Source organism: Melopsittacus undulatus, chromosome 4, assembly GCF_012275295.1.
Source record: "Melopsittacus undulatus isolate bMelUnd1 chromosome 4, bMelUnd1.mat.Z, whole genome shotgun sequence".
Classification (NCBI taxonomy): Eukaryota; Metazoa; Chordata; class Aves; order Psittaciformes; family Psittaculidae; genus Melopsittacus; species Melopsittacus undulatus.
This window is the reverse complement of record NC_047530.1, coordinates 82,100,926-82,128,643: the sequence shown is the minus strand read 5'-3', so window position 1 is coordinate 82,128,643 and position 27,718 is coordinate 82,100,926. Positions and strand designations below refer to the sequence as shown.

The window sequence follows — 27,718 nt, the reverse complement described above, 5'->3', positions numbered from 1 at the left end:
GGAGAAGATGAGACATAGATTTTTCATCTTCCTATGGATATGGTATTTTTAGTCAGATATGGGTTGTACCTTTTGTTTGCAAGCATCCTCTCTGTCTGATAACAAGAGATTCTTCCCTTTGCAGTGGGCCAAAAGCAGCTAGCTAGAAGAGTGGGAGTTTTAATTAGTAGTAAATACATTCAAAAGCTCAGTATGACAGATTAATATGAGACTTTACCTTTGTATGTCCATTTCTGCTCCCTGGCAGGTGACTTAGAGTCATGTACCAGGAATGCAACCAAGTACTGTAAGAACTACTGCTGTCTGCTGTCATTTCACATCTTGGCAAGGTTTAATCCTTCTTTCTAACCTAAAGCCTAGGCAACATATTATTTAAGGGCAGTTCGGGAAGCCTTTTTTTTTTTTTTGTTCCAGTGAACAGAGGTGTTTAAAATGGAAGGTGTGATATTGGTCTGTTTTTCACACTACGTTCAAGTCACATCTTTGGTTCTATACATGAATTTGTGTCCATCCAACTGGGAGACATCAGTTTGTTTTAGGGTCATAGCAGCAAACTGGAAATGAAAGGTTAATATCCTAGCAGTTAGTATCGTGGCCATTTCTTCACACTACTCCCCTGATCTATCCCTCACAAATCAAATAATCCTGGTTAGGCAGAAAGCAGATTTGAATCTTGCAGGGCAACTTTGTTTTCTAGAGCGCTGAATGAGACAGCTACTTAAAAGCAGACATCTGATTGTAGATATCTCTTTAAGCCAGCAGGCCAGCATGCAGCAGCTGAAGCTAGCTAATTGCAGATCAGATACAGGAGACAGATAACAAGAGTAACTAACCAGCTGAAGAGCAGCTGTAATGGATCCTCCAGTGTTGAGGCTTCTAAATCTAAAGCAGATTATCTTTCTAGGAGTACAGTAGTGCCACGTTAAGTCTTTGAAAGGTTCCAATAATACTATGGCTCATATGATCCTCATGACTGACCAAACACAATGGTTATTTTTAGTCTTTGATTATGAAAGTACTGGACATGCTCTGCTAACAAGAACTGTCCCTAATCATAGATGGTATCTTCCTGCTGTATATTGTATGCTCAGCTTTAAAATAAACATGGTTCTGTCTTGCACTAAAAAACCTTTTGCAGAAATTCTGTGAAACTGACGCTGCTTATTAAGGCAGAAAATAAACAGGTAAAAAGAAAACCTGTGCGGGAGTAAGGTATCTTGTTCCCCAAACCTGAGGTGGGGCCTGCAGGTCCTGCTAGCCCAGTGCACGAAATCTGAGCTCAAGGATACCACTAGGCTTCTCATGCTCTTTGTAGCAGGTCATGGCAGCAGTGCTGGCGATGTTGGAGGGACTGGAGGAAATACATTATGTTGAGGTGCTGAAGCAAGTGCATCCCCCTAAAGATTTAACTGTAGTTTGATATATCATTTTGTAAGTAAGTCCCTGAAGAGCAAAAAAACCCCAACTGCACTGTTAAAATCTTTGTATTATAAAACAGAAGGAGCGAGAGAACTGTACCTACAGAGGTTAATCTTCAGTACAGGAATTTAAATGAACTCATTAATATCAGCTTACAAATTAGCTCATTAAAATGCAGCACTGCCGATCCTGAAGTTGGTTGATTTGGTATTCCACTTCTATGGAGCAGTGACTTAAGAAACAGAGAACAAATTTTTAGTACTAAACTCCCTTTTTCTTTCCAGTCCCATAAACCCTCATCTGCAACACCTTCTTGCTTGAACTCTGTACCAACAGCACTTTTTGTTCAGTGAATTAGGCTTGTTTGATCCTGTTCTACAAGCACTGTGTAATATCACTGCTTCAGGTGATGTAGTGTATGTCTATACCCTTGTGCCATACCACAGGCACAGGAGCTCTGTAATTGAGGCCCTGGCACCATAGGTCACAGCAATGGTTTGGGTTTTTTCTTTGCCGAGGTGAGCAGCTCCAGAGAGGAGCCTTCAGGCCCGGAGCCAGGGGCAACCCCGCGTCCCGGAGCCTCCGTTCTGAGCGCCGGGAGCCACCGAGGGAGCCCCGACCCCCGCCAGGCCCTGCCAGGGGCGGGCAGCTCCGCTGAGGGGAGCGAGGACTCGCAGGGGGCGGAGCCAGGAGGGACGGCCCCGCCCTGAGCGGGGAAAACCGCGCGGGGGAGAGAGAACAGCGCGGGGCGTGGCAGTCAGGGCGGGGTCGGCAGTTGACGCCACAGCGTTAGTGGGCAGCGGGCCGGGGGGGGGGGGGGAGCGCTCGCCTCAGGGCCAGGGCCCAGTGTGGGAGCTCTGTGCTGCTGCCCCGGCGGTGGCAGCGTGGGCACCCAGACAGAGCCGATCAGAGGGGAGGCTGCGGTGCAGAGCTCGGGGTGTAGAGAGCGCCTGCACTGGTCTGGCGAGGGAAAGGTGGAGAATGGGCAGGGCTGCACTCGGTGAGCCCTGGTGGAGGTCCTGCTGCAGCAGGGGCTGAGCTGTGGCACTCAGTAGCTAAAAGATGTCAGGGGAGCTGAGAGGAAGCAGGCCTGTTTGCTCCAGGCCTGAGCTGTGCAGGGGCTACAGACACCAATCATAGCGCATACAGAAAAGGAGGAGGGCAGTAATCCAGAAGGCTGGGAGCTAGTTATGAAAAATAACCCCAACAAAACAACAAAAAAAGGAGTCAGAGGACAATTAAAGGCAAGGGTCTTCAAAAATCTGATGTCCTCACCCAGAACTGCATGAAGAAATGCACACCGCACCAAATGAACAAGCAGCTGATGCACTAGTAAAGAGGATCACTGCTGGTGCCTCCAGGAAAAAGCAGTGGGTCATAGTAGTGGGTGACTCTTCAGGAACCTGCTTAGTAAGGTTCCATGGGATATAGCCCTAGAGGGCAGGGGGGCCCAAGACTGCTGGTTGATATTTAAGGACCACCTGCTACAAGCTCAGGAGTGTTGCATCCCAACTAGAAAGAAGTGCAGCAGGAGGGCCGGGAGACCTCCTTGGATGGATATGGAGCTGCTGAGGAAACTTAGAGGGAAAAAAGAGGCTTATAAAAGGTGAAAGCAAGGACAGGTGGCCTGGGAAGAATACAGGGATGTTGGCTGGGACGCTAGGGACCAAGTTAGGAAAGCTAAGGCCCAGTTAGAATTAAATCTGACAAGGGATGTGAAAGATAACAGTAAGGGATTGTATAGGTATGTAGCAAACAAAAGACACACTAGAGATAATGTGGGCCCTCTCCGGCAGCTATCAGAAGAACTGGCTACCCTGGATTTGGAGAAGGCTGAGGTTCTCAATGACTTCTTTGCCTCGGTCTTCACTGTCAAAGGCTCTGACCACACCACCCAAATCTTGGAAAGCGGACACAGAGGCTGTGAGAACGAAGACCTTGGACCCACTGTAGGAGAGGATCTGGTTGGAGACCATCTTAAGAACCTGAATGGGACCTGACAAAATCCATCCATAGGTCCAAAGTGAGTTGGTGATTGAAGTTGCTAAGCCACTGTCCACATTTTAAAAATCATGGCAGACAGGTGAAGTTCCTGACGACTGGAAAAAGAGAAATATAACTCCCATTTTCAAGAAGGGGGAAATGGATGACCCGGGGAATTACAGAGTAGTCAGTCTCACCTCTGTGCCTGGCAAAATCTTGGAGCAGATTCTCCTGGAAAGCATACTAGGACACATGAAAAACAACAAGGTGCTTGGTGACAGCCAGCAGTGCTTCACTAAGGGGAAATCCTGCCTGACCAATTTGGTGGCCTTCTATGATGGGGCTACAGAACTGATGGACAGGGGTACAGTAGTTGATGTCATCTACCTGGACTTGTGCAAAGCATTTGACACTGTCCCACATGACATCCTTGTCTCTCAATTGGAGAGACATAAATTTGATAGGTGAACCACTTGGTGGATAAAGAACTGGCTGGATGGCTGCATGCAAAGAGTTGTGGTCAACGGCTCAATGTCTGTCTGGAAATCAGTAACGAGTGGTGTCCCTCAGGGATCGGTGTTGGGACCGGTCTTGTTCAACATCTTTGTCAGTGACATGGACAGTGGGATTGAGTGCGCCCTCAGCAAGTTTGCCGATGACACCAAGCTGTGTGATTCGGTTGATAACGCTGGAGGGAAGGAATGCCATCTAGAGGGACCTTGACATGCTTGAGATGTGGGCTGATGCCAACATCATAAAGTTCAACCAAGCCAGGTGCAAGGTCCTACAGGGCAATCTCAGGCACAGCTACAGGTTGGGCACAGAGGAGATTCAGAGCAGTCCTGAGGAGAAGGGCTTGGGGTGTTGGTTGATGAGAAACCGAACATGAGCCGGCTTCAGTGTGTGCTCGCAGCCCAGAAAGCCAACAGTATCCTGGGCTGCATCAAAAGGAGCGTGACCAGCAGGTCGAAGGAGGTGATCCTGCCCTTCTGCTCTGCTCTCATGAGACCTCACTTGGAGTATTGTGTGCAGATCTGGTGTCCTCAACATAAAAAGGACATGGAACTGTTGGAACAAGTCCAGAGGAGGCCACGAGGATGATCAGGGGACTGGAGCACCTCCTGTGTGAAGACAGGCTGAGAAAGTTGGGGCTGTTCAGCCTGGAGAAGAGAAGGCTGCGTGGAGACCTCATAGCAGCCTTCCAGTATCTGAAGGGGGCCTATAAGGATGCTGGTGAGGGACTCTTCATTAGGGACTGTAGTGACAGGACAAGGGGTAACAGGTTAAAACTTAAACAGGGGAAGTTTAGACTGGATATAAGGAAGAACTTTACTGTAATGGTGGTGAGGCAGTGGAATGGGCTGCCCAGGGAGGTTGTGAATGCTCCGTCCCTGGCGGTGTTCAAGGCCAGGTTGGACAAGGCCTTGGGTGGTATGGTTTAGCGTGAGGTGTCCCTGCCCATAGCAGGGGAGTTGGAACGTCATGATGTTAAGGTCCTTTCCAACCCTAACTATTCTATGATTCTATAATGGTAATTTTCACTTATTACCTTGATAATGATACTCTACCAGCTTCTAGCAATAATGAGCTTTATTTCCATAAAATTTAGGTAATCATACAACTCTACTACTGCCATTAAAGTAATAGTATTGTTTAAGGGGAAAAGGGAAGAAAGACTCAAACGAGATCAGATATAATTATATAGATCGGTTCAGAATATCTTTTATAAACTATGGATGCCAGTGATTAAAACTGGCCTTACTTTTACAGCTTTTCAGTTGGTTCTTACATATCCCAGAGGCACATGGTAGGCAATACAGAAAGTAAAAATATAAAGAGTTTACATTCCAGTTATATATTCTGCAGTAATATATATATCTCTGTGTACATATATACAGAGAGAGAGAAAAACTCCAAGTGCAAAACCAATTTTGGTACATTTTAAGCTAACTTCACTGAACCCCCTGTCCATGTTAAAAATGTGTAGGGAAAAGGTAGCTGAAAAATTCCTCAATCTGCTTCTAAGTGTTCCAGAATCAGAAGTTACATGAACGGTTGTGTCAAAGGTTTTAAGGATCAGTCGCCTACAGAGCCCATTTGAAATGCTGTTCTGCATTTGCAGGAATTGGTTTCAGTCCTTCAAAGGGATGGTGACTGGCTGGACAGTATGTCGGCACAGGCATCACCTGGAGACACTTGACCAGCGTTTTTCTAGAGGCTGTGAAGCTGCAGTTATTGTGGGGATGTTGAGCTGTTTCATCTGTCCATCTGGGCTTGTGTCCATCTGAAAAGCACCATGCTGACTCACTGACAGAGCCAGCTCCTCAGGTAGGTCCAGGTGCCTGACTGCTTCTGCTCATGAAAACCATCCCTCTGCCATTGATGGGAAAGGGTATGTGGGTGTGAAAGTCAAGTAGGCAGAGCAGAGATGCAAAACTAATTCTGCTGGGCAGAAAGGTGAGGTTTTAACCTTGCAGTGACTGTGCCACTTCATATTAAAATAATAAAAGGCATTGAAATTTATGAGAGCAGCTAGGGAATCAGCTGAGAAGTACTGGTCTGGGGAGCTGCCAGACAGCACCTCAAGTGACTGATCTAACTAACAGTCCATCAGTTTCCCATGTATTAGTGCTGCTAGCTCAGCTTTCATGGTCATTTTTAAGGCAATAACTGTCCTAGCAAATTGGCAATATAATTTAACTACTACTGTCTAAACTAGTTTCATGGTCATCCATTTTTCTAAAGTCACCAGATTTTATTATTTTCCCACAATTATACCAAAACATACACATATATAAGAAAAAGAAACATCTTTATAGAAATGTTGATAGTGCTTTGTAATCCTCTGTCACAGCCAGGGCTCCTTTAGACATTGCTGGAGTTCTCCTTGCTTGAATATTCCCCTGTTGCACTGGGCAGAACAAACTTCACATATCTCCCCTTCTCCCAGCCCCTCCTTATTCGCTGAAGTCTTTGCTGGATGCAGGGCAAATTGAAGATGACTTTTGCTAGGATCACAGTACATGGGACAAGTAACGTGAGCGTGTAGGTTGGAGGCAGGTAGAATTTATACTGGTTCTCATCGAAGGCCCTTGACCATCCATATGTGAGTGTGTGCAGAGTGCTGATTACCAAGGCAATAAATCCAAGGGTGGACTAAAGGGAAGAGGAACACATGTTAGTTAGCAGAGAATCTTGTGCCTGGCTATTTTCCTATATTTTTTTTTACATTATTAGTAAATGTACATAGCACAGAGAAAGCAATGAGTATTCCTGCATTTCTCAAACAGAATAAAACACGACTGGAAGCCTTTCCTGGGTAGCACTCCAGACTGCAGTTTTCTTTTTCTAATCAGACGTTAAGTGTAGTATTAGAAACGCAGCAGGAGCTTCCCAGAAGATGCTGCCAACCTGGCTGAGAGGTGGGCTCTGCCTCTGTGTGAAGCAGCAGCCCCCAGCTCCTGTCAAGCACATAAGTGTGGGCAGCTTGCAAATGCTCCTCCCAAGCTGCAACTGCCAGCTCCACTGCCTGCCGGTCCATGGCTGACAAGAGGCTGCTGATTGGCAGGGTGAAGCTTCAGCATCGTGGCTCTGGACCAGCAGTTGGCGCTGTCAGACACTGGTGAAGCTGCAGCTTCACACAGAGCAAAGATACCTTCAGGTAACTGCCATCATCTACAGGGAAATGAGATTGTGGAGACAGAAGTGCTCTGTTCTGAGGTGGGCAACAGCCCCGAAGGTTTTCCTTTTCTGGCCTAGAGATCTGTGTTGGTTCATGAGCCAGTCTGTCACGCATCAGGCTGTGTGATGGACTTGATTCTTGAAATAAGGAGTAAGAGCCCTTTATCATTCAAGGAAGCAGCAAGAGCCCAGCCCCTGTTCTGCAGACACAAATTTACCCCATTTTCAGCTGAGACCATGGTTCCCAAGCACCCAGAGACAATATTTTGCCTGAATGGTTCCAGCTCCCTTTAAGGGTTGCTTGCAAGAGGGGTTTTAATCTGTGGTCCCCTCACTGGTGGTTTCCTGCCACCATCAGTGATGGTGGCCCCTGAGCTTGCCTGCTGGCACTCAACAGGAGCCACATACTCAATTCTGAAGGCATCTTGAAGTGCAAGCCTTTGGTGCTGTGTTTTCAAATAAAAGCTTGGGAGTATTGCTCTGCTGCCCAACTTTGAATGATTGGTCTAGGCCTGCAGTAACAACCAAATTTCAAGATGCCTAGACTGGGAAAATTTTGCTGCTGATGTCCCTAACTTAGGGAAGGAAAGCCTTTACAAATCAAAATACTTAGCTTGGTGTACCTTGGCAGAGATCAACAAGAAACATGGTCTTTCTCAAGGTATGTCCAGGGAAGACATATTGAGGTGCTCTGAGCTTCTCTGCAACAGGCAAAAAACAATCCCTGGGTGGAAAAAGGCTGTAAATACCAGCTTGAGCCTCATCTGGCAGAGCAGAGATGTAAAGCAGAGCAGGAGAAATGGGACAGAGTGAAGTCCAAGGGAACAGATGCTTTCTGCCCTGGGTGGAGGCTGCTTTTCAGCCCGAGCAGAGCTCTATGCATAGCAGACATGTCAGAGCTGGAAATAATTTGTTCCTCTACAGTTCCTCTTTCAACCTCTGCTGGTACTGGGGGAGAGTAGGAGTGGGAATTACTGGGACAAAAGGTGACAAACCATCATGGGTGTTCAGCGACCCATCTTTGTGTGCAGATGGCAGGGTGCATGAAACTAAAAAAGCTAATTGTCAAAAAACGTGGATAAACTGCTGGTGGCTGGAAACAGTACTGACAGCTCCTCAGACAGCAGCAATGGCAATGACAGAGGGGCTGTCTGGTGAGAGCAGAGGGTACCTGGGAAGGGTCCCAGTGCTGATGTTGGCTGAAGGACCTGTGGTCAGCAGGGTCCCATGGCTGCACTCACCAAGCAAGCTGTCGGCCATGTACAGGTTGGACTCTAAGTGCATGAGAAACAAAAGTTTTGCTGATGGCAGCCTGGCTTAGTACATATAGCTCAATATATATTCTGTGTAGTGCAGTGCAGAGCCTGCTGAGCACCCCACAGGAGCTGATTTGCCAACATGCTTAGCCCTGACACCACACTGAGTTTTGAAGCTCTGCTCTTGTTTATCCTCTGCATGCAGATCCTGGCTATGAATCTTACTTTTTTTTTGTTTTAAACAGTGGCAGGGCTTTCCTTTGCACTTTCACAGCATGGACAATGTGGTGCCACCACCCATGTAAGGTGTTACGGCCCTCTGCAAGACAGCTGTATAGAAACGGTATCTTCCTAATTCAGGCTTTGCATGTGTTTTCTATTCTGTATTAACTCTTCCATCTTCCCCATCTCCCTGGTGACTGTGAGGCTCCCTGTGAAGGTGATTCAGTCACATGTGCCTCATTTAGAAATGTCTAGGCAGCATCCAAAGCAAGCAGCCCCTTCCTAACGTAGATACATTTCTGACTTCTGCTGTCATCAGTCCCATGAAGTCATTACCTCCATGGAAGTGGCTCTGGCTCACACTTCGTTGACAGGAGGGTTAGGAAAGGTCTGATGACAGATTCTTTATATCTTGAAATACATAAGCTAATAAAGAAACGAGGTCAATTCAACCTTCAAATTCCAGGAGGATTTCTCAGAATGGGAAGGTGAAGGCAATCATACACATTTTTGCTTCTCAGCCAATTAGAGTTGATTTGTAAATCATTGGGGAACATTAAAGATGTCTCCTATAAGTTGAATTACATATGAATCATTCCTGTTATCTGATGTCTAGATTCTGTACGTTTTCTGTTAAAACAGGAGATACAGGGGAACAATTTAACAATATTTAATTGAAATTTGTATATGTGCAGAAACTACTATAAAAATTAATCACTTTTGTTTCTAAAACCTTAGCAACAATCCAAACAGGATTTTCTGTCCGCCAGGCAACAGATGTGTATTTTAAGAGCATGGCAGTATCCCATGACACTAGTACAGGCACATACACTGCTGCTGGACAATGTCAGACTTGGGAAGCTTCAAATAAGAAGGGAAACAAAGTGGCTCCTGAATTTGTATTAAGGCCCAGCCCTCTCTCAAATGTGGCTCTTGGTGCAGTGTCTCAAAAACTCCAGGCTGTTCAACTGAGATGACAATGAATTGCTGTATTTTGGGAAACATCTGATTGGGGCAGCTGTGCTCTGCATTTTCCCTCTCTTTCACTTTTCCCAGGCACAGGAAGCTATGATGCCTCTGATGCACTGTAAACAGATCAAGTGCTAGACATCCCAAATATTTGAGAAAGCAGCCTCACGCTTCACCTTTTGTATTTACATGCTGCTGCTGTGCATTAATTCAGGGAGGATCACATCGCACTATGTGAATATTAACCTCTAGAATCTGTGAGCAGTAGCTTTATCTGCTTTAATTTCTTCAAGAAACTTATTGAAGAGTAAATACTTTAGAAGAGTCCTCATTTAAAAAAAGCAACCAAATAATAATAAAAAAAAACAACCAAAATTGGAAGCTAACATGCTAAGAGATCTGTAACCTGCTCTTTTGATATGACATTTCCACAGTAGGACACAATACCAGCTGTGCCTCTCCTGCATATGATCAGCTGGAAGCTCATGTTGCACTGTCACACTTCATCCCACAGGGACAGAAATAGGCATGAGTATCTTTCCATGAACTAGGCCAGCCAGTTCCCATACATGGAAGCCAAGAGCTATTTTGGAGCTGACCATCATGTATTTGGTCCCAGTGCTGACATACCCTTAGAAAGATGTAGGAAAAGGTCCCACAGGGCAGATGCAACAGTTGTGTTACATGCACTGGTAGGAGATGGCAGCACTACCTGCCCCAGCAAACAACAAGCAATAGTCCAAGAGGAAATGGCCTCAAGTTGCAGCAGGGGAGGTTTAGATTGGAAATTAGGAAAATTTTCTTCCCTGAAAGGGTTGTCAAGCACTGGAACAGGCTGCCCAGGGAAGTGGTGGAGTCACCATCCCTGGAAATATTTAAAAGATGTGTAGATGTGGCACTTAGGGACATGGTTTAGTGGTGGACTTGGCAGTGCTGGGTTAATGGTTGGACTTGACAATCTTAAGGGTCTTTTCCAATCTAAATGATTCTGTGACAACTTATATATTACATGACACGATGCCATCACCCTCCAGGAGTGCTGCCAGGCTGCTAGGGTAACCAAAAAGAAATGCAGGGGTTTTTAATGCCTCACTCCAGGCTGCAAGGAAAGACTGGGATTCCTGGTATGGGATGCCTAAGCCAGGATCAGTTTATCCAATGACCCAGCAGCTGCAGCTCTCCCCTGAGACATGGCGGCAAGAATTAATATGCTCCTGTTGTCCGATCTGAAAGAGAGGGTTAAAGCTGGGTCTCCTGTCTCCCTGAGGGACAGTCTCCTGTGATCAAACTCTCCTGGTGAGGCTCTTCTACTCAGTGTAAATAATCACTTACTAGCCCACAGCAGGAGAGGAAAAAAGACAAAACTGACTTGCTTGTTTGGTGATCATTTGTGGGGGAAGTGGAGGGAGCAGGCTTCAAACTCCTGCTCTAATGAGTACTGAATTATTTATATGCTGTGGAAGAGCTTCAACAGGAGAGGCAGCATGATAGATATTCACCTCTGCACCCGTGAGCCCTGCCCCCTCTTTTGAAAGTGAGTGCTGGTGTGATGCACAGAGAGGGTCTGCATGGAAGATACAGGGGGATGGGGTCCCACGGGGGCTCACACATGTTGGGGTGTCTCATGGTGTCACTGCTTCAGAATGAGAAGCCTGGTGCATGCAAAGCAGCAGTGATGTAGGAGACACAACAAGGGATTTTAGGGCTATGGGATATGACAGTGACATGGTGAGTGGAATGTGACCTCAAAATCCTCTCTAATGTGCAGGTAATACTTGAGGAGTCATTCCCTGCTATCCTTAGTTAGCTGTAAGCCTGGTTCCAAGCACATGCCTTGGAATGCTGCAGTTAGGGTTTGTGAATGTCCCGCATGGTGGACTCAGGTCACTGAGGGAATTTGGCCCTTGAGAGCTTGGACATTGCTGCAAGTGGAAAGAAGGCCCCTAAACCACTGAATGGTTTTTTGAGAAAGAAAAATTCCATTTCTAGTTTACTTTTTAGTATCAGACATGGTCTTTTCATTCAAATTGAACTCAGTTCTCTGTGCTTCTTGGGCTCTGGCACTTTTATAGACCAGCCTAAGCATTTTTGAACCTGTCTATTGAGTATCTGTGTGCATGCAAGCTCCGCCAAACCTGACCTTCCCCTGCTCTCTCTTCCCAGGTGCATTCCTTTACAGAAACTCACTCTGTCTGAAATGCAAAGGCAGATCCGTGTCTTCCAGCCAACCATCTCCATGGCAGGTTACCTGTCTGCCCTCTACAGCCTGGTGCAAACTCCCCACAGTAGCTCCAACATGTTGTGCATGACTGATACACAGCTGGCTCCAAGGGGGATCTTACCCATGGAAGTGAACAACCCTGCCCTCTCAAAATAACCCAAGGCTTTCTGCCTTTCTACTTTGTGTGACTTAAGGAGGTTTTTAGCTATGAATGGCAGTGCTGCTCCCAGCCACTGAGTGAGGGGTAAAAGGATTCTGCAGGTGGGTGCCACACAGGAAAAGCCCATGCTGTTTTTTTTCTCGAGATCTCTTAGTAATACTGCCAAATGCAGGGTGAGAAACCAAGACATTAAAGACTCCCTACTGCTAAGCCTGCCACTAATCCTCATGTGGGTGCCCATGGCACATTACATTCTACCTTTCCCCCTGAGAGAAGCACCCCATGAAGACAGGGTGAACCCTCAAGGAGAGCAGCGTGGCCCTCCCTGGGACACCTACATCCCTCTGCTCTGCTATTGCTTCTTGGTGTCACCTCCTGAGTAGGGTGTCCATGGCTCTGGGGTGCATGGGGAGGTGTGGAGTGACAGGTTTTGCCCCCGACACTGGTGTGCAGCTTGTACTTGCTGTGCTGGAGCAGGGATGTACTGGGATGACAGGTCAACTTCTACCCTCTGTGGTCTGTGGGAGGGCCAGACTCTGCAAAATCACTCTCTGGCATCAGTAAATACCAACTTTACCTGAATGAAACTGAATTCTCTCCAGTTAAGAGAGTTCGCGATGGATGGAAGTGAAGTGATGGCAAGCAACGACAGCAAACCCAGGGCAATTATTCCAACAGAGATATAAATCTCCATCCTCCAGACTTCCTCCTCTACCCAGATACTCATCTTCTTCTCCACCGCCTGGAATGACAATGAAGGTTTGTTAAAATGGAGTGCTTAGGAATAGATGAGCTGAATTTTATCTGTATTTGTTTTGGTTTTGGAAGCAGGTTTCCTTGATGAACACTTGATCTTATTCATGCCACCAGCACTATTTGTCTGTCTGGGAGGTGTGGAAATGCTGTTCTATCCCACCACCATTTGGCCAAAGTTAGACCTGATTCAAAGCCTACTGGGAAAAACTGCTGAATGCTTTCAGCTCCCGTAGCCTGTAACCACAGCAGCAAGCCCCAAAGTTGCATTTGGAAATAATCAGAATGAGAAGTCAGTTTAAAGCCATGAAAACAAATACAGATGCTTGAATATGCAGTACTCTCCTAATAACTTTTGTTTTAAGTGCATTTAGGGGGGAAATTGTTCATGCTAATGGAAGATGGGTTTTATGCTGCATGGCAGAGGAGCATTTAGAACTGTCCTCTTCAGCCCATTAAATGGGCTTAATTTACTAAACAAAGATGTTGCTACAAAACAGGAGGTAGAGGGAAATGAACACAGGATGTTTGGGATTAATGTGTGACTGTGGCAGTGAAGAAGGACCTGCTCATGGCTGGAGCTGAGAGGTTGGAGATGTTGTTTGATGGATGCTTTGGACAGGTACTGCTGCCAAAACCAGCCATCCTGCTTCTCTCTGCACCCATAGCCCTTTCCCTCTTCCTGAGGCAGGTATCCCAGTAGAGAAAGCAGACTGACTGTAGGGCAGTTCAGTCATTAGATTCCCCACTCGGCTGCACAAAGCTTGTGCCATCACATGAGAGAGTGGGGTAGAGCAGAAAGAAGCCAGGGGCAGGAGAAGGGCCGAATGCCATTTCCTCATGACACTGCTGAGTTGCAGAGCTGGCCGAGTTGCCTGCAGGTAGCACTCTCACACTGGATGAACACTGACAAGAGTCTCAGTAGGGCAGTAAAGTCCTTTTCTATTTCCTCCTTCTCTTAGACTATGACCAGTTCTTCACCATCCTATCGTGAAACACCTGGAGGCATGTTGTGAAGACACACCTTCTACAAAAGAGCTCTCACTCCCCTAATTATGACTTGGTCACTCCAGCAGGTACCTACTGTGAATGTCAGTGTGAGCAAACAGGGCTCTCACAAAATCTAGGCATAAAATTTGAGGAGTACTCTGCTTCCTGCACTACTGGATTTCTCCTAGCATTTTTCCTGCCTCTGCACCAGTCTCAGACATGCTGGGTGCCAGGTACCTCTGGTTTCAAAGGCTTGCTCATGCTTCTGGGGAGCTATGGCACAGGGGAGTTTGATCCTGGTCCTGCTAAAATGCTTGTGCAGCACCCTGCTAAGATGGCTGGTTCTCAGTTTGAATAGGTGCATGCCTGATGCATGGTGTGCGGTTGCCCCATGGAGGAAGAGCTCATAAGATAACAGCTTATTCCCACTGTCCCACCCATACTTTGGAAAATGAATGCAAAAGCCAAGGTACTAAGCCTATTACCCTTCTACACTGAATATGTGTAGAAGATTACTGCAGATGCTGACCTGAAGACTACCCACATTACCTGCTTGACGGCTGTCTCAATTAACTGGTAGCGGTGGGAGCGGCGCATGGGCAGACAGAAGCTGTACACAGCATGCAAAGCTGCACAGAAGAAGCTGAGGAGACCAATCTGCTTTCGGTGCTGGAGCCACTGGTCGAGCCAATCTGGAAAGCGCCTATATTTGGTGCCATAATAGAGCTGTGAGCAGGCTGCCAGCACCCCAGGCAGGTAGACAAGAGACAGCATGACATAGGCCACGCAAGGCAGTGTTGTGTTGACCACCTCGATGGGGATCTTGTACAACTTGTTCTTCTGCTCCCTGATATAAGGGTGGATGACCTGCCGGATCAGGTTGTAAGTGAAGAAGCAAATAAAAAGCCCCAGAGCCAAAAAGATGGGGATTTTCCAGGCTGGCAAGAGGCGCAGTGGAATGTTCTCAATCTCAGAGGCTGATGACATGCAGCCCATATCTACAGGGGTGAATCCCATGACTTGCGCAATTTCTGCTACAGTGCGCTTGGCTTCTTGGTTATTTGAGCAAATCAGAACCTGCAATGAACAGAAATATAAACACAGGACAAAGAGAGATCAGGCTGCTGGGAACAAGTGCGGCAGGAAGGATACTAAAAGGAGCCTATGTTAGGAGCACCATGCTTCCTGGCCGGCTTTCTTATGGGAATTTACCATGGTTGTCAAAGCCCTCTCTCCTGTACAGGCTTCCTTTCACATGTGCATCACCTGTTTGTTTTACTGGTTGTGTTTAGATAAACAAATAATTAAATAAATACTTTTCACTTAGGCAGAGGCTCCAAAGACTACAGAGCATGAAGTAAGTAAGGGTACTTAATTTCTGAGCAAAGAAATGTGGAAGCTATGGGGTGTTCTCTGGATGCCACAGCTAGCACTCAGGCCCCTTCTGCTGGAGCCTAAGGCCATTTGCTGGTGCTACCAGACCTCAGCTGCTGAAAGTTGGGATTTGGCCCTTGTCAGAAGAAAATAGTACCTGTTTATTTCCATCCCTGGCACCTGACTGCAGTGTCCATGCAGAAACCACATTAAATCCCTTGACCACAGTGCAGGCTGGGAACAGGGAAGCCAAGTACTCGGCATTGGATTCTTTGCAATGGTTGATCTCGGTGTTGTTACTAACGTCCACCAGGATCTTGCCCACCAGCACATCAGCCAGGTCACAGAGGGTAGAGTAATGTTCCCTGAAAACTGCCACAAAAATGACATCCGTCTTCTTCACCGCCTCAGCCTGCAAGGTAACTTCTGCTGCGGAAGGGAAGAGGCCAGCTTTTCTCTTTGGATTGCGGCTGCCAACCACCACCTTGAACCCGGAGCACACTAGGCGGATGGCCAACGACCGTGCAAAGTCCCCACTCCCCAGCACCCCAATGGTGCGGCCAGCTGCAGGTGTGATGCTGGGGTCACCTTCTATGGTCTGACGGCCCAGGAGGGGTTTGGCCATGTCTCTTCCAGACATCCTGGCAGGAAAACAAAGGGAAATGCAAGTTCATTGTGAAGCTCTAACAGAGATCCAAACCACATCCGTGGTCATGGGGAAGAACATCACTTGGGCCACTTGAACAAAAGTGCGTGTGGTTTTGGTCCCAGTAGCCCAGGACCCACCATCACTTGGTGGGTGCCAAACCCACCAGCAAGTGAGTGATAATGTACAAGCACCACTGGAGTGGCAAAAAACACCACGATGGGTTGGAAGGCAAAGGGTTTTAGGAGGGTTTCAGGAAGGTTTCTTGGATTTGTGTGATCCAGCACCTGCTGGATACACTCATCCATTCTTTGCTGTTCTTCATGCTGGCATCTCACATTGCAAAGCCAGGGCAATGCTAAAGGCGACCGGGACCAGCAACTCTCAGGCCCCATGAAGCTACCAGGCATCTTTCAGAAAGCCCAGAGCCAGGGGTCCATGGGGATCCCTGAGCCTGCATTTGGGAAAGCCAGATGGGTTGCTTCTGATTTGCAGAAGCAGAATCTAGGCAGGGTGTTTCAGTTGAAATGAAAGTGTCCTAAAAGAGGTAAACGAAGAGAGCTACAGCCTTTGCTTGTTTCAATATTTGGGTCTGGCAAGTGCTGTTTGCTTCAGCTCCTCAATGAGTAATGAGAATTTACTCATGACATTTAAAAATATATTAAAATATGATGGGATTTGCCCATGAAAGATCTTGATGAGCTTTACAAACATTAATGAATTTTGCCCTGTAACACTCTGCTCTCCTTAACGAATTAGATATTGAGCCACAGAGAGGTTTAAATCAGATCAATAAATTCACAGACAGCACACCAGGTAGGCCTGGAAGTCAACAGAAAGTCAGGGAAGTGCCAGGCTGCTGCCACCAGGTGTTCAAATCCGCCCCTTGGCTTAAGGAATGGCAAATTTGCCCTTAAGGAGTGGGAAACAAGACAACTTGGTTTTGGCAGAGTACAGTCTTGCCTTACAGCTAGTCAAGTTCTTTCAAAGTGAAGGTGACCACTTTGATGGGGTGACCTGGTCCCTGGCACAGGCTATATTTTTCACTGGCTTTTGGAAATGTTCTTCACCCAAGGCTTTTCACCATTGGCACAGTAGTGGTGCGAAGGGGAAGGATGTTTCTGCATGAATGGTTACCAATGGGAAACAAAGGGTAAGAAGAAATAAATAATTTTCATCATGGGAATGGGTTGTCAGGAGATTTCCCTGAGGATCTGTGTTGTTCAACATGCTCACGAATGATACTGGAAAAGGAGTAAATATTGAGAAGATGAAGCTTTTGCATTATAATCACTTAGGACAGTCAGTCATTATTGATGAAGAATGTACAGAACTATCTTCTCATTAAAAGTGCCCGAGCACCAAAATTCACTACTGACACATGGCAAAAGCTGCCTATGGGCATAAGCCTCATACCCCTAAATATATGTGCACTTTAATGAGCTGTAAATCTGTTAAGAACACTCAGAAAAATGATCTGAGGGTTGCATTACTCTGAAAATACAAGCTCAGTGCTCCCAGGCAGGCACACATCAAGCAGAGCTTGAGTTACTGGAAGAGAAGATCTCTTGCACAGGTATGAAAATCTCTCAGTCCTGCTCCTCATGAAAAACCTACAAAACACTTTCAACACATAGAAGGTAAAACTGTATGATTCACTATCCTGGATACAAAACAATTCACAGCCTCAGTGACAATAGTGTTTCAGTGGCAGAGGTTTGCCTGCTCTCCTTACCTCTCTCTTGTCCCAGAGACCAAAGATATGTGTGCTTCCAGGAGAAAAAAAATGCCAAAGAAAGACATGCAGACTTCTCCCCTTTAATAACACCTTTCCTCTGCTCCTCACACGTCATGTAGACTTTCTTTCATGCTCTAGATAAGAAAGTCCTGTTAAACTCAGAATTACTCATACTTCACTCTGAAGTATGTTCCAGACCTGCAGAAGGGTTTAAGTGCTGCAAGGTTGATTTGGTGATGCTGGCTGTGTCAGGTTGGTTAACCCAGGCAGCTGCCTGTGCACAAACCCCTGCCAGTCACTAGGATGTTAGTCATCTAGGAATTAGTAGGAAAGGCATACAAAACAACACAGAAAATGCTACTATACCACTGTATAAATCCATACTGAACAGCACACTGCAGTTCTGCTCACTCCACTGCAAAGAAAAAAAAGGGAATAAGCCTAGAAAAAAGCCATAGGGAAAGAGTGGGTGTCACTCTTTCCCTGTCTGGAAAAGGGCTGTCAGCCTGGGAAAAAAACACATGGGTGAGGAGGCAGAAGGGACCACCTGAGCCCTCAGAAGGTGAAGAGCAACCTCACAAATGGAGCTCTGGTCAGTTGCTGGAGTGCGTCATGGAAACACCAGTGCTTTTTGTCCACAACCAGCTGTGCTGCAAAACCTCTAGTGTAAAGTAAAGCAGCACTATCTGAAAATATGTTGGGTTGTTTTTCCTGGCCCCTTATTAAGGGTCTTTATCAAAACCTTGCTGCTTTACTTCTTAGAAACCTTCTTGCTGCGCCTAAATTTATTTGTGACCAGAACTATTTGTTCCAGGGCCAATTCTATTGTTCAGCCTAATGAGCTTTCTATCCTACACACTTCCCCACCTCCTTTTCCACCACCTGTATATGCAAACTGTTATCCCAAAACAGAGAGATGCATCTCTGGCTCTCAGCCAAGGGTAGAGAAATCAGCATTCAGGGTGACAAAGTGGTTGTTACCCGCAGACACATTTCATAATCGATCTAAAACACCTCAGAAGCGCTCCCTGTGCTCCCACCGGGACATGAATTTTGCTGCAAGCTAATTTTATTGTAGTGTGTTTTCTCTGTCCTGTAACTGCCACTGAACATGTAGAGAGATGTTGGCAATGTTTGGAGATAAACAGCTTTGTTGTCTCCAGTTATTTTGATTACAAAGGATGACAGAAGTAAATGGCCTTTGAAGTCAGCAGGATAGTTGAAAAGTAAAAACCCTCAAAATCTTTTATGTGGATTTTGGTGTGATTATTTGTGATGCCTTGACTGTTGGAGCTTTGGAACAGGATCCATTCCTGCCGTACAGCCCTTGGTAGGATGGCAATGTGGTCCCTGCTGCTGCCTGCCACCTGCCATCACTGCCATGCACCAAAATCCTCCCAAGGAAGGAGGAGAAAATCCCTTTTTCACTGTAAATGCACATCACCAAGATAAATGCTGTGGTCTCTGCCTAACAGATGCCTGGAAATGGAGTGTCTGATTAGGCAACAGTTTCTTTCACTTCCGTATCTCTGCAGAGCAGGCAGACCCCCTATCTCATGCTGCTGCCCCTGGCTTACCATGTCTACACTGCTTTTTCTGCACCTATGGGTAATGTGGTACCTGCTTAAAACAAAATGCAAAGCACTGTGGTCAGGATGCTGCAGAGCCACCTGGAAGCAAAGGAGGCCAAGAGTGAATACCCTGGTGTTCAGACACATCTTTATCATGCTGCAGCCTTAGATAAACCTCATTTACTGATCTTCCCTATCAAGGATACTGCAGGCCTTCTGAGTTATGGCACGTGCAATTCAAGATTGGTTTCTCACCAAGGAAGCAACAAGATTATTTAAAGCACAGCACTGGAAGTAAACTAGCTTCAAGACTAACTGGGAAGCAGTACCCTAATTAAAGTATCTAATGCAGTGTAAAGCTGCCCTTCAGCTAGGCTATTAACGACACCCTTGTATCAATGCATGGGGGTGCTGTGTCCAGCTCTAGCTTGCTTGTTGCTGTATGCGGTTCACTGACTGCATTGCAATTACTGCTGTTATTTGCAGGACAATAGCAGTAATGGCAATGAGCAAGATCGGGAGCTTCCCTCTGCCAGAATCCCTACCAAAACTGGCCAGAAGGCTGCGCCTGCCCCAAAGAATGGGATCAGACAGACAAAAGCTGGGTGAAAGGAAGCAGTCAAATCTCTGTTGCCCAGGCAGAGGGAGGGAGGGGCTCTCACAGAAGAAAAACACGGATAATTCGATGTGTTTTGCACCTGAGGCTTGGCCGAGGCTGTTAGCTTAGGCTCAGTGCCAGGCAAACAAGGTTTTTCTGCTTCCCTGCTCACACTGAGGGCCCTCGCTCAGGTTTTGCAGCAGGACAGCAGGATGGGATGGAGCTGGGCTGCAGGAGCCCACTCAGGTGTCTTTGAGCTCACAGTAGAGTCAATCTGCCAAGCAGATCATCCCCCACGGCTAACGGGGAACTAGCTGTCGTTATCCTCTTTTGACAGACTTGGGGGACCAAGATACTTATGACAACAGCACTCCAGCAAGTTTGCCTGGGAAGACCCAGATATCCTTGACCACATCTTTAACAATGAGACCACCTTTTTTGGGCCCCTTTCACTTCCTCTGGTACAACAGGATAGCCTAGCTGTCTCCTGCAACTCGCAGTCTGGAGGTGCTTGAGTTACAAGCCCTGAAGAAGGATGGACTTGTGGTGGCAAGGCACAAGCTTCAGTTCTGGCCAAAAGAAATCAAGACCCATTTCACTGTCTTGGTTTTCAGATTTATCAGATAAAAGACAATGTTACCCTAACTCCAATAAAAAAGGCAGTGTCTTAAACATATAGCTGAGTCAAACTGTGCCAAAATACATAGCAGCAATCTCATAGGGAGCTCCATGTAATGGTCCTGCCCAGTACAACTGGCTCCTGTTTGCACAGAAGCCCATCTCTGAGCTCAGCCTCAAGCAGGCAGACAGACCCAGAAGTACCTTGGCTGACACAATTGCTTTTGTCTTCCCCCAAGGTTAGCTTCTGTTTAGTCTGACCACAACTGAGTCTTGAGTAGCTGTGAATTCAACCTGATGCAGGTCATCATAGAGCCTGCTCTGTGCTTCAGCTTCTGCATTGGGAGTTACTTGAGATAAAGTACATAATTATCACCTACATCCCCTAATGAGCACATAGGTTGAAAGACCAACAAGCCGCATGAGGAATCAGCTGATGTAGCAGAGCACTTGGTTAAGTCATTGCAGAGGAAAGTTGTGCTTTCTGCACCGGGATGGTCCCTTTGGGTGCTGCCAGCCATGACTGCCATCCAGCTCCATGGAGCATGGCCCCACAAACACACACACTGGAGGAACAGGAGTGATCTTTGCCCCCAGGGGACTTTTGGTCTGCATGGAGAGACCTTTGAACCATGAAGCTGCCCTATAGCTTCTGTTTGCAAAGCATCTCCTGCTGTGTTAACCCTTGAAAAACCCCAGCAGACAAGGAGCACTCAGTGCCTAAAGTCTCAATTCAGGTCTTACTGTGAGCAGAAATACTCACTTTTCTGTCTACAGCTGTTTTGTTTCTAGGGAAAATAAAAACATTTAAGACTCTTTTCCACACTGGAATGCCCCTTCAAGGAGTACAGCAAGTACTGTGTACCTGTTGGGACTGGAACAGATTAAAAAAAAGAAAACGGCTTATCCAAAGCTGCTTTAACCCCAGCTCTGGTGCACATTTCAGGAAACTTTTCGGTCCTGCCAGGCTGACTGGAAATAACTCCTCTGCTCTGCAGGAAAGGGAAGGAGGAAGAAAACCAGACTTGCTGCCCCTTTCCCTCTTTCTCATTCCAAAGCAGAAGGAACTCCCCAAGGGCACAAACCAGGAACTGGCAAAGGGAATAAATCACTCTTCAGTATTCAGTCAGAAAAGCCGTGTTGCAAACCTACCCAAGACACCAGCCAGGCCTTAAGAATGAGGAAATGATGGCAGCTGGGCTCCTCCTGCCACTATCCTTTGTCCCCTTCGATAGTGGGGCACATGGGGCATGGAGCACTGGTGAGGAACAGGTGGGTTCACCCTGCACCTGTACTGCAGGGTGGGGAGGTGGAACAGGGAAGACAGTTGTACCATGACTGCTGGGTGCTGAGGTTGTCCCCTGTGACACAGTGGGGACAGATCTGCTGCAGGCTCCCAGGGTTGCTGTGACCCCAGACCTGCTGTGGGACCTGTTGGGTTGCTACATGCTCCCCTGACAGCGCTCTCCACCCTGATGAACTTTGCATTCCCAGGTCCTTATTCCTTCCCCTGCCCAGGGAAAGTGTTTCTGTTAAAACTGAAGCTCCTACAGAGCCCAGCTTTCTTCCCTCTCTATATGTTGATCCAATTAACCTCATTGGTTCCTCTTGTACCCCCAAAGGACACAGCAATTTGCCCCCTTCTTCTCTGCAGACACATTCTGCATCTGGAGAATGAGTTTCACATCTCCATCAGTTTTTCCTGCACAAGTGAAACCCAGCTCTTTCCTCAGAGCTGTTATTTGCCAAGTGTCCAAAACTCAGCCTCTCTTCCTTGTTCTCATTTTTCTTAGAGGACTCCCAGAGCTGCATATCCCAGTCGAGCCACTGAAAGGCACCAGCTGGAGCAGAGATGCCACTTTACCGAAGTGCCACTTCTCTTTCTTCACCCCAGCAGGCTGTTTGCCTTTGCAGAACTGTGTGACACTGTTGACTCATGAGCCGTGGTGCCCATCACCCCACTCTTTGGCTCGTCATGGCCACTGCCTGGCTGGTCACTCACCCAGCGTCCACATGATCAATCTGTCCTACCACACAGGGCATAACACATGTCCTGGTTTTTTTTTGGATCAGATTTCCATTTGCCACAATCTTTAATTCTTAGTCTCTCTAAAGTATTTCCAGTCCCTCACAGCTCCGTATCACCTGTAAATTCAGTACGTGCCTCCCTTCTCCATCACCTGCTAATGAAACATGGGCTGACAGGCGCTGACCTTCCCCCCTCCATACACCTTCTGGTTTAAACATTGATAAATACTGAGGATGTTGGTTTTGGAAGCCAGCAATAAGCCAAAGGCATGTCCTTAAACATGAGATGTTCTTCACCATCATCAAAATTCAAAACCATCTTTCAAAACAGGGAAAGTGGAGGAGAAAGGGCTACCAAAGTTTCCCATGGGGGCAAAATAGCCTCTTTTCCCACAGATATTCAGACATTTTGGGTACAGTTTTCCTATAGAAATATATCAGACTCTGGTCACTTCGCAGGGACAATTTCCCAAGGTTACACAGGCAATATTAATGCTGAGCAGAAAAAACACCCACCTGTGACGTGGAACTGGAAAGCAAACTTTTGGCCTGTTATTTTCAACAAAACTAAGCAGTTACCCAATGATAGATAGTCCCCAAACTCTCCTCTCCCACATTTGTCTCTGAAGGCCAGGGGCCCCTCTTTGCAGTACCACTTCCCTGCAGGAAAGTCCTTGTCTGAAGAGCTTCCTCTACTCTTCCACACAAAGATCTTGCTGCCTGTGCCTGCTGTGTTGACAGACTAATGAGAAGCCTGAGAAAGACCTGCCCTGTAATCAAACTTCATAAAACGGGAATCTGAAAGTGTGGGAAGCCCAGAGTCTTCATTGTAAGACCATGGAGAGCACACACCTGAACCAAAACAGGGAAACAGGGTTTTGCTACAGCAGTGCTGATGCTGACGTATGGGTTATTTCCCCTGCTTGTCATCTCACAGTTATCAAGTGACATAAAGTTGTGGTTTTACAACTTCAGGTGTTCTACTTAAGTCTTATGTGGCTTCTCTTGCTTTCTTTTGGGGTCTTAATTCACTTGCTGTTCTCACCAAGTTAGCGGCTATCTCACTCATTTCTGAGCATTCCCCTCCCTGAAGTGCAGGGAGAGCAGGAAAGCAGGCAGAAGGCCAAGATGGTGGAGGCTTCTCAGGTAGATCTAATAATGCCCTGCAGCCAGACAGGATGGGAGGAGGTGCTCATGACTGAAAGAAGCTCCTGAGCTGGAGAAAATCTCTTCTGCTCTCTTCCGGGCAGTGTGTGTGCTGTTCTGCCAGGAGCTTGAGGGCTTCAGAGATGGTGAAACCTGACTGCAGCAGTCACTGCAGGGAGCTGGCAGGCTCCAGCTGTTTAAAACCTCTTTGTTGCTTTCCAGGAAAGACACAGAAGAATTCCGCTGTGTGTGCATGGAAATATTTGGATTGGCTATTCGTTTGCTGTAGTGACTGTTAGAAGGGTCTCCAAGATCAGCATTCCCTCACAGTTCTGATTTTGCCTCTCCTGGTTACTCAGAAGATGCACAGGACCACATGGGGAGAGAAGAAGGCCCAGGAGGCAGCGTGGGGTGGAGGGAAGATACAATCTATGGCACAGGGTCAGCCCAGCTCCTACTGATCTCGTTTCCCTTCCTTCAGAGCACAGGCACAGCACACAGTGCACAGATGTAGCTCTGAGCCAGCTCTGAATAAACAGAGGAGTGAAAATGGGGTGCTCTTCCCAGGAAAGGTCCTAATGTAGGGCCATGTTCTGCTGCTTCTGCACTTCCCAGCAGCTCCCGGAAAGCACCTGGGAGAGAAGGGGCAAACACAACCGGCTGACCACGTGGTCCTGTTCAGGGATCCAGGTGGCTGGGAGTTATATGGGAGACAGAGACTGAAAGTCAGCTAATTGCCCTGGGGTGAGCACTCTGCCTTCCCCTTCCTGCCCCCATTGTTTGCTTGTGCCTGGCAGGAATGTAAGCCTTTGGTCCAACATTCTGGGGAGTAGAGCTCACTCCATCTTTTCCCTTGTACCAACAGGGGTCTTGCAGGTCAGCCCAGGGAGATGAATACACCTGGACCCTTCAGTTGAGGGACACTGAACCACTGATGTCTTGCTGTCTGGGTGCCATCTATTTTACACTTCTCTCTACTTTTCTTCACTTCTTCAAGTGGGTGAGACCAACAGGAAAGGAGGAAGAAGAAAGAAATGTTACTGACCTGGGAGAAGATGGGAGGAAAAGCAAAGGTAGACATCAGGTGGCTTCACCAGGAAAGGACCACAGAAGGATGATGACTATGGTGATCATGCTGCCTTGTGAATATAGCACTTGTTTTGCCTGAGCAGCCTATGTTCCCTTGGGCAGGTTCAAGACATGCCACAGACATACCTGCTGTGCTGAGCAGAAGAGGTGTCTGAGAAGGAGAATACTGTGGTATAAAGCAGCAGCTGCAGAAGCTTCCAACTCAAGGGTACATTTTCCTTGAAGAGGGATTCTGGTGCACATTTGCACATGTACAGGAGAATGTGTGCGCAGTGTGCCTTCCCCCAAGGACCCCCACAACTTAGTGGGACCCATGTGTGCTGGATGAGGACAAATACCACCTATTTCACCACTACTCAGGTAAGCCATCCTGTGCCAAGCTGTGCTGACTGCTTCAGAGGGAATTAATGCTGTCAGCTTGCTCAGTTGTGTCCATCTGAGATCCCGCTTTGATGGTCTTAAATGTGCTTTTTTAAAACCAGCTCTTACTTTAAGTACCTGAAGCCATACATGTTGGCATCTATTAGTGCTTGCACATGATCATGGTATCAGCATACTTCAGTGGTGAACACATTAGCTACAGACCCTGATTCTTGAAGCCTGCGGTCCACGGGGAGCTCTCAGAACATTTTTTCCAAAGACTACAATGGTGTACTCATAGGAACTAAATGGAAATGCACATGTTACCACAATCAAGGCTTTAGAGAGACTCATTGAAAATCTGAGAACCTGGGAAAAGGACAGAAGGAATTTCTGTTTCAGTTCCTTAAACCCTGGGCAAAATCATCAAAATGTTCAAGTGATTTAGGCCCCAGAGTACCTAACGGCTTTTGGAAATGTGATGTAGGCTCCCACATCGTGCTTTCAAAATGTTTTATCCTTGCAGTTATGCTACATTTCACTTTAACTTAGATGACGATGGGAAACTGCTCAATCCACTGTAGGGCTGCAGGGAAAACTACGAAGATGCAGTAAATTAGAGTATGAAAATAATTAGCATTTTCCTCCATCATGGGCTTGACAAAAAGCTAATTCTAATCAGTGATAGGAAACTTATAAATCTGTGGTATGTGACATATACTAGTTCTTGATGTATATTATTTCTTGCTATGTGACATCTACCACAGCTGCCGGTGCCTTTCCTGCCTCTCAAGGGAGCTGGTGTGGCTGGCCTACTTCTTCCACCATCGGAAAAAATGTGTTTCCCCTGAATCTAAACCTGCTTCTATTTATGGGTGTGATGTTACAAGGTCACAGTCAAAGCACAGTTCCTAACAATAACAAGTGAAACAAACCAAAAACAAAAATAAAAAGCAAAGTAAACAAGCAAAAAGAAAAAATATTATGATTTCCAGATGCTTGTTTTCCTGGGGTGTGGTGGGTTTTTTTTAAACAAAGACTTGTTGAGTCATCAACATTTTCTTCTTTCCAATCACGGAGGAAATCAAATATGTGCAGTGACTATGGGATCTTGTATTTCTGTACAGTTGTTTCATAGTAAATGTGATTTTAGAAGAGAAAACTTAAGCTTGATGGAGGACTAACAAGATTTAAATACTGCATCTTCTCAGCCCTCAGGAGTATTGATGTGGGAGACAATGGCCTTCCTCTCCCGCTGTCTCAATTTTGGTTTCTTGCCACGGGAGGCAATTTTCTCTGTGTTAGTTTTATTTAGAGTACACTGAGGGAAATTATCTGGGGTCCTCAGTATCAGTCTGTCCCCCTGCTTGGCTCAGTGGGGTGCAGGCATTACAAACCCGAACATTCCCCCAAGCTCCCTGTTCATCACTGCCTCATGCACCCCCCAGGGCAAACGTTACACCCTGTGGGATGGTCCTATTACAAAGTCAGCTCTCCAGTTCCTTCACAGCTTTCACCCTTCTGTACTTCAAACCGGATCCCATGCAGTCCCCCCATAGTGTACTCAACCCTTGTACCTTGTGTAAGCTCTGACGCTGCTACAGAACCCGTGTCTGCTCCCTGCTCACCTGAGGGACCATGGGCCCCGGCCAATATTTTCCCTAGTTTTTCTATCTCAGTGCTGATTTCCCCCAGCTGGATAAAGCCACTCACCTCCTCAGAGCATATGCAGAGCTGAGAATGAAAAAGTGAAGCCTAAGTGCAAACTGCCCTCTGCATGAGGGACACAACCTGACTTGCAAATCTATCTACATGTGCCACCCCATCGTACTCAGCAGGACCACAGCACGGGTGTATCTGGACAGCAAAACCCGACCCTGTTCGAGCCGGTCTGTGCCCCGTGCCAGAGGGTTTCCTCCACCTGCAAGGACGTGTTCGGCAACGCCGGGAAAACGCCTCCAGCAGACGCCCCTCACCGCAGCCCAGTACACCGGCCAGGGACGGGCATCCCACCGGCCTTTTACTCCTGATCACAGCATTTGGGACACACCGACACCCTTGGAAATGTCTGGCCGGAACGTGGCCCCAGCCCCAAACCCAGCACTCGCACCAAGGCAGCCACAGCCAAGACCGCCCTGCGGGCCGCTCCAACTGCCGGCTCGGACCCCTTGCCCGAGGCCAGAGGCGGAGCGGCCGCGAGCGGGACCGTAATCCGCTCCCATCTCCGTCGAGAGGGAGCCGGCGGGACGTGGCCCGGACCGAGCGGGCAGTCATCCCGAGCGGGGGCACCCCCGGCTGCACCTCCCTGCCTAGCCGAGCCGAGCCGAACTGAGCCGAGCCGAGCCACATCACCCCCGCCCCGCACTGCAAGCCCGCCGCGGCCCGGCGGCTGCCTGTTCGAGCCCCGCCGCCGCTGGCCCCAGGCCGTGGGCAGCCCCGCCGCGCCGTCCGCGCAAGGGCGAATCCCGCTGTGCCCGTTCCCCGCGGTGCTCACCTCTGGGCGGCGGGAGGGAGAGCGGAGCCGTCCGGTAGCGGTGAGCCGACAACGGTGATGTCAGGCCGCGTGCTCCGCCCTCCTGCCCATGTGCCCGGCGGCGGCCGCCAAGGCACCCGCGCAGCACCGCACCGCTCGGCACGGCACGGCTTGGCACGGCTCCGCGCGACACGGCACAGTTCGGCTTAGCACGGCTCGGCTCAGCACGACACAGCCTGGAGCTGCACAGATCTGCACTGCCGGGCTCACCTCAGGGTGCAGCTCAGCATGGCATAACCTGGCCCGGCTCGGCACAGCCTGGCTTGGCATAGCCTGGCCCAGCCAGGCTCACTGCAAAGCTCAGCACTGCCCGGGCCAGGGTTGAGAGCAGGAGGGCAGCAGCTGTGGCCGCGGCGACAGGCC

General features: G+C 47.7%; 1 protein-coding gene across 2 annotated transcripts; it reads right to left on the bottom strand.

Annotated features, from left to right (window-relative positions):
- Window positions 1-4,974: 4,974 nt before the first annotated feature.
- On the bottom strand, window positions 4,975-27,390 carry STEAP3 (STEAP3 metalloreductase). Of its 2 annotated transcripts, none has more exons than XM_005153779.4 (5): window positions 27,317-27,390; window positions 15,186-15,669; window positions 14,204-14,731; window positions 12,489-12,653; window positions 4,975-6,558 (listed from the first exon to the last, which is right to left on the bottom strand). In XM_005153779.4, exons 2-5 carry the CDS (start codon window positions 15,666-15,668, stop codon window positions 6,268-6,270), a joined length of 1,467 nt encoding a protein of 488 aa, XP_005153836.1. In that variant the 5' UTR covers window position 15,669; window positions 27,317-27,390; the 3' UTR covers window positions 4,975-6,267. The 2 variants fall into 2 exon arrangements, with proteins under 2 accessions (XP_005153836.1, XP_030909276.1); XM_031053416.2 differs by lacking the exon at window positions 27,317-27,390 and adding an exon at window positions 22,744-22,794.
- Window positions 27,391-27,718: the final 328 nt, after the last annotated feature.